General features: G+C 41.9%; 1 protein-coding gene across 3 annotated transcripts in view; it reads right to left on the bottom strand.

Moving 5' to 3' along the window:
• The window catches only part of LOC126418665 (28S ribosomal protein S31, mitochondrial), a 66208-nt gene that overhangs the window by 6408 nt on the left and 46663 nt on the right, over positions 1 to 13137 (bottom strand). For all 3 annotated transcript variants that reach the window (XM_050085553.1, XM_050085570.1, XM_050085561.1), the window contains exon 5: positions 4141 to 4300. In XM_050085553.1, the coding sequence (XP_049941510.1) occupies positions 4141 to 4300 (160 nt within the window). The remainder of the gene's footprint in view (positions 1 to 4140; positions 4301 to 13137) is intronic.

A 13137-nucleotide genomic window follows, 5' to 3' on the forward strand; every position in this document is an offset into this window, starting at 1 on the left:
ATCAGCACATTTCTTAACTGTTAAAAATTAAGCAGGTGAGTCATTATAAACCTTCACTAATATTATGGCAATCAGATGAACTAATGAATGGATCTCTTGGTGGAATGCAGTCTACGTAAATACCCTACTCCCACAAGCCACTCTGTATGTGGTCCATGCTCGTTGGTGTGCGAAGAGGCAATTGTGTCGACAACTGCAGCCAGTGACACCTTGTGGAATGCCCTGGCTGTGACAGAGCAGATGTAACCACTCCATCTGCAGCTGAGAATTCATGCAAGAGTGATACAATTGCCTCTTTGGCCAACAATGCATGGGCATCTGGCTCAGATCCTATACTGATTGGCCCATAAGGAGAGGGTGTGTGTATCAGCAGTGTGCACCCAGATCAGTTCATCAGCACACCTGATAATGGCGACATGTGATTGCCAAAATTTTGTGCCTGCTGTACACTGTGAACCAACAGTACACCCATGGACTGTTTGATCAAAACCATTCTTACCTGAATATGTCACTGTGCTACATGTGCCAACACAACAATCTGCACTCTATTAGCCTGTCAAATTTCACCTTGCCTTGCATATAAGGCCTCTCTAACTTTTCCTTCCTCTCTGTTTGCATCACAACTAAAAATCTCCTTTTTAAAGCTAGAAACTCAATTAACCACCTTTTCTGTCTTGATACCATAATCTCCACATTTGCAAAATGTGGTTTTCACAGTATGTATTATTGTTGTTTTTGTCACTGTATGAGATGGAGAACATGAAGGGCAGTAATTGCACTTATGCATGAGTAAATGTTGTTGTTGTTGCTGCTGTTGTAGTCTCCAGTCTATAAACTTGTTTGATGCAGGTCTAAACACTACTCTACCTGTGCAAGCCTCCTCATCTCCAAATGACTACTTTTCGTGCTACAGCTAGTCTGCATTCTGTATGCTGGACTACTTTGGCTCATTAATTATTTTTCTGCCAAAACTGCAAAACTCATCTACTACTTTTAGTGTCTCATTTCCTGACTAATTGCTTCACCACAGCCTGGTTTAATTTGACTACATTCCAGTACCCTGTTTTAATTTTATTGATATCCATTCTGTTCAACTGCTCTTCCAAGTCCTTTGCTGTCCCTGACAGAATTACAATGTCATTGGCAAATGTTACAGTTTTTATTTCTTCTCCCTGAACTTGAGTTCCTTCTCCAAATTTCTCCTTGGATTCCTTTACTACTTGTTCAACATACACTTCTCAACCCCTGCTTCCTTTCCACATCACAGTCTTCAATTCTTAAGTTGTATATAACCTTTCATTCTCTTTTTTTTATCCCTGCTCGTTCCATAATTTCAAAGAGGGTATTCCCATAAAAATTGTCATAAACCTTCACTTATTCTGCAAATGCTATAAATGTAGGTTTGCATTTTTTAAATCTATCTTCTAAGAAAGGTAGTAGGGCCAGTACTGCCTCACACATTCCTATATTTTTCTGGAAATCAAACTAATTTTCCCGGAGGTCAGGTTCCACAAGTTTTTCCATTCTTGTGTAAATAATTTGTGCCAGTATTTTGCAAGCAAGACTTTTTAAACTGATAGTTTGGTACTATTCACACCAGTTAAGCATCTGCCTTCTTTGGAACTGGAATTATTACATTCTTCTTGGGGGGTTGTGGTGTCTAACAGATAGAGCATTAGTGGTCCCAGGTTCAATCCTGGCTGGAGATGGGGATTTTTCCTCATTCCAGAGTGTCTATGAAGGACCCAGGTTCACTCAGCCTGCAATCAAAGGAGTACTGGGGATCTTTTGTGGAGGTAAAAGGAGCCTTGCACTGGGCTCACCATCCATCCCCCCTACTAGTGCCATGGTGAAAAAAGGCTGTATTCTGCCTACTGTCAGGCTAATATCCCGGTCACAGGCAAGTATTTTACATCACTCTCTTCTTGGAATCTGAGGGTGCCTCACTGTCTCATGTACCATGTGGAGCAGTTTTGTCTTGGTCAGCTCTCCCATGGTTCTCTGTACTTCTCAGGGAATTTCATCTACTTCAGGGGCCTTGTTACACCTTAGGTCTTTCAGCACGCCATCAAATTCTTCTAGCAGAGTCATATCTCTCAGTACTTGCTCTTTCATTTATATAATATTGCCAATACATTGTTTCCATTGTATAGCCTTTCCATATACTCTTTACACCTTTTGGTGTTCTTTACTATGCTTACTACTGGCTTGCTGTCTGAGCTATTGATATTCATACATCTGTTTTTCTTTTTCTCCAAAGGTTTCTTTAATTTTCCTAGAGGTGGCATCTATCTTTTCCCTACTTATGCAGCCTTGCAACTGTCTAGAAGCTGTTTCAGCTTTGACATTATGGACTTCCTGTCAATCTCATTTTTAGATGCCTGTATTTGCCTGCTTCAACTGCTGCATTTTTATATAGTGTGGGGCAAATAAAAGTGACCCAGACATGGAGGTACATGTGAACATGAATATATGCATAAAACCACACGACGTATATGGCCACCCCATTATCCAAACCAGTTCAGAGCATAGTGCGGGCTGTGTCAATGTGAGCAGAGCAGTGCAAAGGGGATGATGGTACTCACAGTAGAGCAGCAGGTTCTGACTGTGGAAAGTTACGCAACAACGAAGTTGCTGAAACAGTTCTTCAGTTGTTTACTGAAAAGTTTTATTGTGGCAAAAAAGTGCCAACAAAGAGTGCCATGCAATGCTTAGTCTGAAAATGTAGTCAGACAGGATTTGTTTTGACCAAGTCAAAAAACATTCCAAAACCTGTCCACACACCAGAAAATGTGGCTGCAGTTCAAGAACAAATACTCCACTGGACCTGCACATGCATCCCTATCGAGTGTCTGTTGTTCATGCATTAAAACCAGCAGATCCCCCTCAGTGCTTCCAGTTTTGTCGGTGGTTGTTCACTGAGATAACAATGAATGGCTTCGATGTGGATTTGTTCTTTATGTCCGATGAAGCCTGGTTTCACGTGGCTGTGTCCTCACAGAATCATGAGTTTTGAGCAGCGGAGAATCCACGTAACTTCCACAAAAAACCATCTTGTGACTAGAAGGTTAGGGTTTGGCGTGCAGTGTCTGCATGCCACACTATCGGTCCCATTTTCTTTCATCAGATGCTGTGTTACATTGGCAACATTTTGAAACCATTGGTGGCAGCACTAACGAAAAGACCTACAGTTACTTTCAACAGGGTGGAGCATTTGTCCATACATCTGGCCAAACGTTGGAGCACATTTACACAATCTCCACGTCTGGCAGTGCTGTTAGCAGAGGTCAGTATGGTCGCGGCCCTAGCTGGCAACCGAGGTCACTGATCGATCAGTGCGTGATTATTTTGTGTGGGGAACCCTCAAGTCTACGGTTTATTGCAAAACTCTAAAAGTCTTCAAGAACAGAGCAGAACATTTCAAATGAGATCGCATCGATTCCAGCAGTCCATCTTTGATCCGCCTTCAGAAACTTGCTGACCAGGGACCAATAGTGCCAATGGATGAAAGGTGGTCACCTTCAACATCTGCTATAGTCAGGTTAGTACTGTATTTCCTTTCCTCTGTTTGTTTCTCTGTACCGTGGAACTCTGTTCTGTTGTCTTATTTGCCTTACCCTACATTCTATCCTTTTGACAATTGTTGTTGTGGTCTTCAGTCCTGAGACTGGTTTGATGCAGCTCTCCATGCTACTCTATCCTGTGCAAGCTTCTTCATCTCCCAGTACCTAATGCAACCTACATCCTTCTGAATCTGCTTAGTGTATTCATCTCTTGGTCTCCCTCTACGATTTTTACTCTCCACGCTGCCCTCCAATACTAAATTGGTGATCCTTTGATGCCTCAACACATGTCCTACCAACCGATCCCTTCTTCTAGTCAAGTTGTGCCACAAACTTTTGACAATTAGATTCAACATATTCTGCAATGTGTAAACTTAAATTTGAAAAAATATTAACACTGAAGAAAATTAAAACTGATCAAAAGAAATACAAAGGATAGGTACAAGGCTGGTACCTATAACTCAGTCAGGACCTTTATAAAAATTCTGTCATTTAGTTTTAAGTAACTGAAACCTGGTAGCAAATTCTTTTACTGCAATATAATGCTTTAATGTTATCCAATAATAAATTTCTCTACCTAAGATCAAGAGCTGGTTTCGACTCTTGTTGGCCAGAGGAACCCTGCTTCACTTCTGCCGAGTGTGAGAGCAGCTTGTTTAGCAGTTCTGATTCTGTCTTCTTCGTGTCACCTCCCAATGCCTCAGCAACCTCTTTTGCTGCCTTTTCGACAGGAGACGCTGTACAAATTTATGGGAACAAAATACGAATATATGTGAGACACATGTAGATAATAAGTTTTATTAAGACATTTTTAGATTTTAGAAAAGACTTGATGCAGTTAATAACATATTTTTTTCTCTCTTCATAATTTACAGTTAAACTTTACAGTAATACATAATCAAAGACAGCATACAACCACTGGACCATCATCTCAGATGGGAACTAAGAATTAGTGTTCCTGTGAATTCTTTGGGCAGGAGGACAATGTAAAATTACTGAAATGTTTGTCAATATGTGTTTGTGGAAATGACACGATAATTTTTTATGTTTTTAAATTATGACAAAATACAATGTAATGAAGTATTTATGAATGTAAGGGGACAGATAGTGGCAGGGGAGTTTATTAAAGAGAAGGAACAGTAAAGAGAGTAGGGTTCATATTTGATGCTTCACTGACAGGCCTGTCTTAGCTGGAGAAGGACATGGAAAGGAATGGGCCACAGACCTTTTGAATGGCTTTTGACCCTGAAATAACTTAAAAGAAACCATGAATAATCTAGCTCATGGTGGTTAAAGGGGTATGCAAACTTTGCTGCTGCTGAAATAAATGCTACGCCTTAACCACTACACTGCAACACAGTCTTGTCTGCCAGCATGCAGTGAAGTGGGCCAGTGAAGTTGCCATGTAACAGCTTGTGGTTGTGTGTTTAACAAGTTCGGTAATGTAAATTCTTGTCTAAAAGACAACATGAGCCTTTTTTTTATTATTGCTTTCATTCTCTGTAGCTTGTAGATTTTGTATCACAGTGTAGAACCCACTGCAATGCCACAGTCAGATGGTTCTGAATACAGTAATGTGAGCACCCATTCTCACATTTCCTCGTCTGCCAGTGTGCAACAAAGCATAGTCAGTGACAGGCTCTGTGTTTTCAAATAGCTAATGTTTGTGATTTAAAAAGGTTTGATGCACAAATTTGTGTTTAAAAGACAACAGGGCTCAGTTTTGTTTTCTTTCAAATGTTTAGTGATGTGTTGGATAGGGGTGTGTTTACTGTGTGTGGACGCAGGAGGTCCTGAAGATGCTGGTGGCCATGGTCAGTTAACTGCTGGTTGCTGCCTTGGGCTGTAGTTATTACGGAGAAACAGATGTGTTGCATGGGGGACCTCAAGTATCATTTGTTTCACCCACAGGCTCTGTTGCTGAGGCACCTTGCAGTGCACCCAATGCAGTGGATCTGCCCTTGCAGCAGGGTGAGAAAAGTGTGACAATGCGTTCGTGTTGCTCGAGGTAGAGCGCCAATGTAGAGCCTGGCCGTATGGCCTCAATCAACCACCCTTTGACTGAACAGGTGGTCACTCTTTCACAGGGTCTGAGTAGGCAAAAGGGGGGAGGTTGTTTGCTAGGCATTGGAAGCTCCAATGTTAGGCACATTATGGAGCCCTTAGGAAAATAGTGTCCAGAGCCAGAAAGAAATCCAACATGCACTTGGTATGTGGACAGGGGAAGGGGAGGAGGCCCTGCATGTATCTATCAAGCTCGAAGAGTGCTGTCACTCTGCAAGCTGTGGTTCACATGTTCGCCAATGATATCTGTCACTTTGGTTCTGAGACCATCCTCAGTTTATTACTAAGGGTGGCTGGCAGAAGTAGTGAAGAGTGCTGGCCTCGCATGTGGGGTGCAAAGAGAATCCACAATTTGCAGCATCATTCCCAGAAATGAGTGGCGCCCTTTTGTTTGAGCCAAATGGAGGGTGTCAAACTAGAGGATGGTCTTGGCTGGAGATTTCTGGAACTGCACTGTGGGGTGGAGAATTACAGAATTCCTCTTGTCTGTCCAAGTTGCACTACATAGAGGAAGCAAGTAATCAGCTAGCAGAGTATTTGTGGAGCACACATTTTTCTAAAGCTAGGCAATAGTTTGAGGTTTACTATGGACTCTCACTAGTCAATATGCAGAAAGTGAAATCAGATCATATGCAAAGTATAGATACTTCAAATGTTGATATTTTAATTCTAAATGGCTGATGCATTTGAACCAAGTTTCTCCATTTACCGTCCTCCTGGAAAGCTGTAATCTGAAAATTATATTTGGTATTAAGAGCCCTGAAATATTTAATAAGGCACAGAACATATGTCAAAAGGACATGTTAGACATCGCAGAATGTAGTGTATTCATTACAATCCATAAAAATATAATGTCTACTGAGGCTAAAATTGGGATGGACTGCAAAGTTAGTCAGAAGTAACCACCCTCGGTGACCTCAAGGTAATCACTGGATGTCTTTACCAGCCACTCGAGTCCACTGTAACAATTCACAGAAAATCTATGTTCAATAGGTGGGAGTACTCCAATCATACAATATTAGTTGTGGGTGACTTGAACATAGCGAGTAGAGACTGGAATGTGTATGGATTCATTGCACGTCATATGGACAGAGAGTTTTGTGAAGTAGCTCTGAACGCGTTCTCCAAAAACTGTCTTAAGCAACTACTTCAACAACCTACATGCAATGGAGAGATTTTAGATCTTGTAGCTACAAATAGACATGACCTAACTGACAATGTCAGTAAAGACATGGATTAGTTATCATGATGTTATCACAGTGATTCTAAAGTTAGTAAGTCCATGAGGAAGACTAGGAGAGGTTTTATCTGTATCTGCATCAACATCTACATGGATACTCTGCAAATCACACTTAAGTGCCTGGCAGCAGGTTCATCGAACCACATTCACAATAATTCTCTGTTATTCCAACCTTGAACAGCACGTGGAAAAAACAAACACCTATATCTTTCCATGCAAGCTCTGATTTCCTGTATTTTATTATGATGACTGTTTGTTTCTGCCGGCCAGAGTGGCCATGCGGTTCTAGGCACTACAGCCTGGAGCCGAGCGACCGCTACAGTCGGAGGTTCGAATCCTGCCTCGGGCATGGATGTGTGTGATGTCCTTAGGTTAGTTAGGTTCAATTAGTTCTAAGTTCTAGGCGACTGATGACCTCAGAAGTTAAGTCGCATAGTGCTCAGAGCCATTTGAACCATTTTTGTTTGTTTCTACCTCTGTAGGTTGGCATCAACAAAATATTTTCGCATTCGGAGGAGAAAGTTCGCAACTGAAATTCCGTGAGAAGATTCTACCGAAACAAAAAATGCCTTTGTTTTAATTAAATCCACCCAAATCCTGTATCATGTCAGTCATGCTCTCTCCCCTATTTCTCAATAATACAAAATATGCTGCGCTTCTTTGAACTTACTTTATGCAATCCATTAATCACACCTCGTAAGGATTCAACACCACGCAGCAGTAATCCAAAAGACGTCAGACAGGCATAGTGTAGGCAGTCTCTTTAGTTAGTCTGTTGCATCTTCTAAGTATCCTGCCAATAAAATGCAGTCTTTGGTTCACCTTCTCCACAACATTTTCTGTGTGTTCTTTCCACTTTAAGTTGTTCATAATTGTAATTCCTAGATATTTACTTGAATTTATTGCCTTAGGTTTGACTGATTTATCATGCAACTGAATTTTGATGGATTCCTTTTATCACTCATGTGGATGACCTCACACTTTTCATCATTTAGGGTCAATTGCCAATTTTCCCACCATACAGATATCTTTTCTAAATCATGACCTTTTGATGACTTTACTAGAATGTAAACAACAGCATCATCTACAAACAACCCAAGATGGCTGCTGGCTGTTCAGATTGTCTCCTTAATTGTTTATACAGATAAGGAATAGTAGAGGGCCTGTAACACCACCTTGGGGAACTCCAGAAATTACAAGACTTCCCATCAATTACTACGAACTGTGACCTCTCTGACAGGAACTCACAAATCCAGTCACATAATAGAGACGATATTCCATAAGCATGCAATTTGACTACAAGCCACTTCTGAGGTACAGTGTCAAAAACCTTCTGGAATTCTACACTACTGGCCACTAAAATTGCTACACCACGAAGATGACAAGCTACAGATGCGAAATTTAACCGACAGGAAGAAGATGCTGTGATATGCAAATGATTAGCTTTACAGAGCATTCACACAAGGTTGGCACCGGTGGCAACACCTACAACGTGCTGACATGAGGAAAGTTTCCAACCGATTTCTCATACACAAACAGCAGTTGACCGGCGTTGCCTGGTGAAACGTTGTTGTGAAGCCTCGTGTAAGGAGGAGAAATGCGTACCATCATGTTTCCGACTTTGATAAAGGTCGGATTGTAGCCTATCACGATTCCGGTTTGTTGTATCATGACATTGCTGCTCGCGTTGGTCGATTTGGTTTTCGGGGTTGTTTTAGGGAAGGAGACCAGACAGCGAGGTCATCGGTCTCATCGGATGGGAAGGACGGCGAAGGAAGTCAGCCGTGCCCTTTGAAAGGAACCATCCCGGCATTTGCCTGGAGCGATTTAGGGAAATCACGGAAAATCTAAATCAGGATGGCCGGATGCGGGATTGAACCGTCATCCTCCCGAATGCGAGCGTTGGTCGAGATCCAATGACTGTTAGCAGAATATGGAATTGGTGGGTTCAGGAGGGTAATATGGAACACTGCTGGATCCCAATGGCCTCGTATCATGAGCAGTCAAGATGGCAGGCATCTTATCTGCATGGCTGTAACAGATCGTGCAGCCACCTCTCGATCCTTGAGTCAACAGATAGGGACGTTTGTAAGACAACAACCATATGCATGAACAGTTCAACGATGTTTGCAGCAGCATGGACTATCAGCTCGGAGACCATGGCTGTGGTTACCCTTGATGCTGCATCACAGACAGGAGCGCCTGCGATGGTGTACTCAATGATGAACCTGGATGCACGAATGGCAAACCGTCATTTATTCGGATGAATCCAGGTTCTGTTTACAGCATCATGATGGTTGCATCCGTGTTTGACGTCAACACGGTGAACGCACATTGGAAGCGTGTATTCGTCATTGTCGTACTGGCGTATCACCCGGTGAGATGGTATGGGGTGCCATTGGTTACACGTGTCTGTCACCTCTTGTTCGCATTGACGGCACTTTGAACAGTGGACGTTACATTTCAGATGTGTTGTGACCCGTGGCTCTACCCTTCATTTGATCCCTGCGAAACCCCACATTTCAGCAGGATAATGCACAACCACATGTTGCAGGTCCTGTATGGGCCTTTCTGGATACAGAAAATGTTCGACTGCTGCCTGGCCAGCACATTCTCCAGATCTCTCACCAATCGAAAACGTCTGGTCAATGGTGGCCGAGCAACTGTCTCATAAGAATACGCCAGTCACTACTCTTGATGAACTGTGGTATCATGCTGAAGCTGCATGGGCAGCTGTACCTGTAAACGCCATCCAAGCTCTGTTTGACTCAATGCCCAGGCGTATCAAGGCCGTTATTACGGCCAGAGGTGGTTGTTCTGGGTACTGATTTCTCAGAATCTATGCACCCAAATTGCGTGAAAATGTAATCACATGTCAGTTCTAGTATAACATATTTGTCCAATGAATACTCGTTTATCATCTGCATTTCTTCTTGGTGTAGCAATTTTAATGGCCAGTGGTGTAGAAATACAGAATCAATTTGAAATCCCTTGTCAATAGCACTCAATACTTCGAGCGAGTACGAAGCTAGTTGTGTTTCACATGAACGATGTTTTCTAAATCCATGTTGACTTTGAGGTAATTCATATTGTTTGAACACAAAATCCTGCTGAATACTGATGTTAATGATATGGTCCTGTAATTTAGTGGATTACTCATACTATCTTTCTTGAACATTGGCATGACCTGTGCAACTTTCCAGTCTTTGGGTATGGATCTTTTGTTGAGCAAGTGGTTGTATATGATTGTTAAGTAGAGAGCTATTTCATCAGCATACTCTGAAAGGAATCTAACTAGTATACAATCTGAAATGGAAGACTTGCTATTATTAAGTGATGTAAGTTGCTTCACTACTCTAAATATATCTAAGTTACTCATGTTGGTAGCTGTTCTTGATTCGAATTTTGGAATATTTACTTCATCTTATTTGGTGAAAGAATTTCAGAAAGCTGTGTTTAGAAACTCTGCTTTGGCAGCACTGACTGTGGAAACTATTATAAGCATCTCGCACTGAAGTCCACGCTAAATTTTGAACTCCTGTAAAAGATCGCCAATCTTGGGGATTTTGCATTTGTTTAAATTTTGTATGCTTTTTTCATTGTTTCTACAACAGTGTGCTGATTCGATCTGCGAAGCTAGCGGGATCAGCTCCATCAGTTGTTAATTTATTTTTCAACTGCTGCTGATACTATTTCTCTGAATTCAAGCCACATCTGGTCTGCACTCACACTGTTAATTTGGAAGGAATGGAGATTGTCTCTCAGGGAGGTGACAAATGAATTTTTATCTACTTTTTTTTAATAGGTATATTTTTCATTTATTTTTGGAAAATTTTGGAGTTACAATATGCAATCTCGCTATGACAACCCTGTGTTCATTAATCCCTGTATCCCTTTTGATGCTCGTTATTAACTCAGGATTATTTGTTGCTAACAGGTCAAGTGTGTTTTTGCAACCGTTTACTATTCAGGTGGGCTCGTGAACTAACTGCTTGAAATAATATTCAGAGAATGCATTTAGCACAATTTCAGATGTTATTGTATGTGTAACTTTGGATTTAAACATGTATTTTTGCCGACAAATTGAGGATAAACTGAAGTCACCACCAACTATAACTGTACGAATTGGGTACATGTTTGAAATTAGTTCAAGTTTTCTTTGAACCTTCCAGCAATTGTCTCGCATGAGTTGGGAGGCTGGAAAAAGGATTCAATCAATATTTTTTCTGGTTGGCAAGACCTGTACCCACACTCACTTAGAGGTATTATATACTTCAATTTCACTGCAAGATTTGTTGGAAAGAGCAGATAAGTAGCTGTTGTCTATTCAATGTCTAAGTAGGATGCCATCATTTAGTTGCATTATGCTGGAGTACAGTTTAAACTGACTATAAACTGCACTCTGGAGAAGTATACGCCAAGTAAGTGGATTAAGAATGGGAAAGATCCACCTTGGTCTATTAGACAAAACTCAGAAAATGCCGAGGAAACAGACTGCTGCACTTTCAGCTCAAAAAAGAGTACAGAAATTCTGACAGGCAAAAGGTTTTGGAATTTTGTGTGTGTATGATTTAGGAAATATCGCTAATAAATCTCAGCATGCAATTTTCTGTACGATACTGTGGATCATGGATGAATGGCAACAGGCAGATTCCATATTCCTAGACTTCCAGAAAGCATTTGACATGGTGTCCCAATGCAGAAGTTAATAAAGGTCTGAGAATGAGAATGTCCAGTCACATTAATGTGACCACCTGTCAAAAGACTGAATAACCAACTTCTGCAGTGTGGGCCACTGCCAGACATGCAGGAAAGGTCACTGAGGTTCTGGAAGGTACCAACAGGGATGTGGAGCCATGCCGACTCCAGTGCCATGTCCAGCTGCACTGTATTTCTTGTTTGAGGATCCCTGGTGCGAGGTGGTCCCACAATTCTTGAATGGGTTTAAATCTGGGGAGTTTGGTGGTCAGGGGAATAAAGTAAACTCATCCTGGTACTTTCTGTATCAAGCATGTACATTGTGAGTTGTGTGACATGACGCATTGTTCTGCTGGTAGTGCTAAGGTGGACACGCATACTTTTATTGACCCATTGTGCCTTCCATAATGATGAACTCACCGACGGAATACCAAGAAAACATATCCCAGACTATAACGCTTCCTCCTCCGGCCTGGACTCCTCTGACAATTGTTGGATGCTATTTGCTCTCAGATGTTCGCACCATAGATGTCAATGGCCACCTGTCATCTGAAAAGGCCATCTGTTGACATCCAGTTGCAATACTGGTATGCAAATTCCAGCCTTCATTGCTGATGAACAGCAGTCAACATGGGTGTGTGAACTGGACATCTGCTGCGCATGCCCATACACAGCAACATTCATGAGGAGACACTGTTGGTACCCCTCAGTTCATACACGCGGACAGTCGCTCTACAGCTGCATGTCTACTTTCCCATACACATCTCCACAGCTGCTGTTCACCGCTGTCATCTATGGCTGAGGGGCACCACAGTTGCCTTGGTGCTGGTTTTGGTGAGTGCCATGCAATTTTGCCATGCACAGTATACTTCAGAAACACATTCCGTTTCTGCATTATGACAGTGACTGCACTGTTTCCCACATCCCCCCTGACATGCTTCATAGACCCTTCACTGCTAGTGCTGCCATTTGCTGTCTGTGAATGGTTATTGTATGCTGATGTTGAACACAGGAAGTAGTCACATTTAAGTGATTGGACTGTGTAGTGAGAGACTTGAAGACTTTTTAAGTAATAGAACCCAGTATGTTTTCCTGCATGTCGAATGTTCATCAGGGACAAGGATATTGTCAGTTGTGTCCCAAGGATGTGTGATAGGACGGCTCTTGATTTGATGGATGGGTGAGCAGGAATCTGTGACTGTTTGCCTATGATGCTGTGCTTAAATAAGGAAGTGTCATTATTTATTGATTACAGGAGGATACAGGATGAATTCGACAGAATTTCTATTTGGTGTGATGAATGAGGCTTGCTCTAAATGTGGAACATGTAAGCTAAAGGAGACGAGTAGGAAAATCAGTTCTGAAGAAATATTTATGCTCTCAGACACAGGCCTCCCTCAGAAACAGAATTCTCACATATTCATACACACATGACTACTTTCTCTGGGCATTACGCCAAACTACGACTGTATCTAATGTGAGCAGGATTCTGCTTGGGCAAGTGGAGAAGGTAAGGAGATGGCATGTGACAGTCTGGGGGAGGATAGCTGGGTAAGGGTGAGGGAAGACACT

This window comes from Schistocerca serialis, chromosome 1 (assembly GCF_023864345.2).
Source record: "Schistocerca serialis cubense isolate TAMUIC-IGC-003099 chromosome 1, iqSchSeri2.2, whole genome shotgun sequence".
NCBI classification, from domain to species: domain Eukaryota; kingdom Metazoa; phylum Arthropoda; class Insecta; order Orthoptera; family Acrididae; genus Schistocerca; species Schistocerca serialis.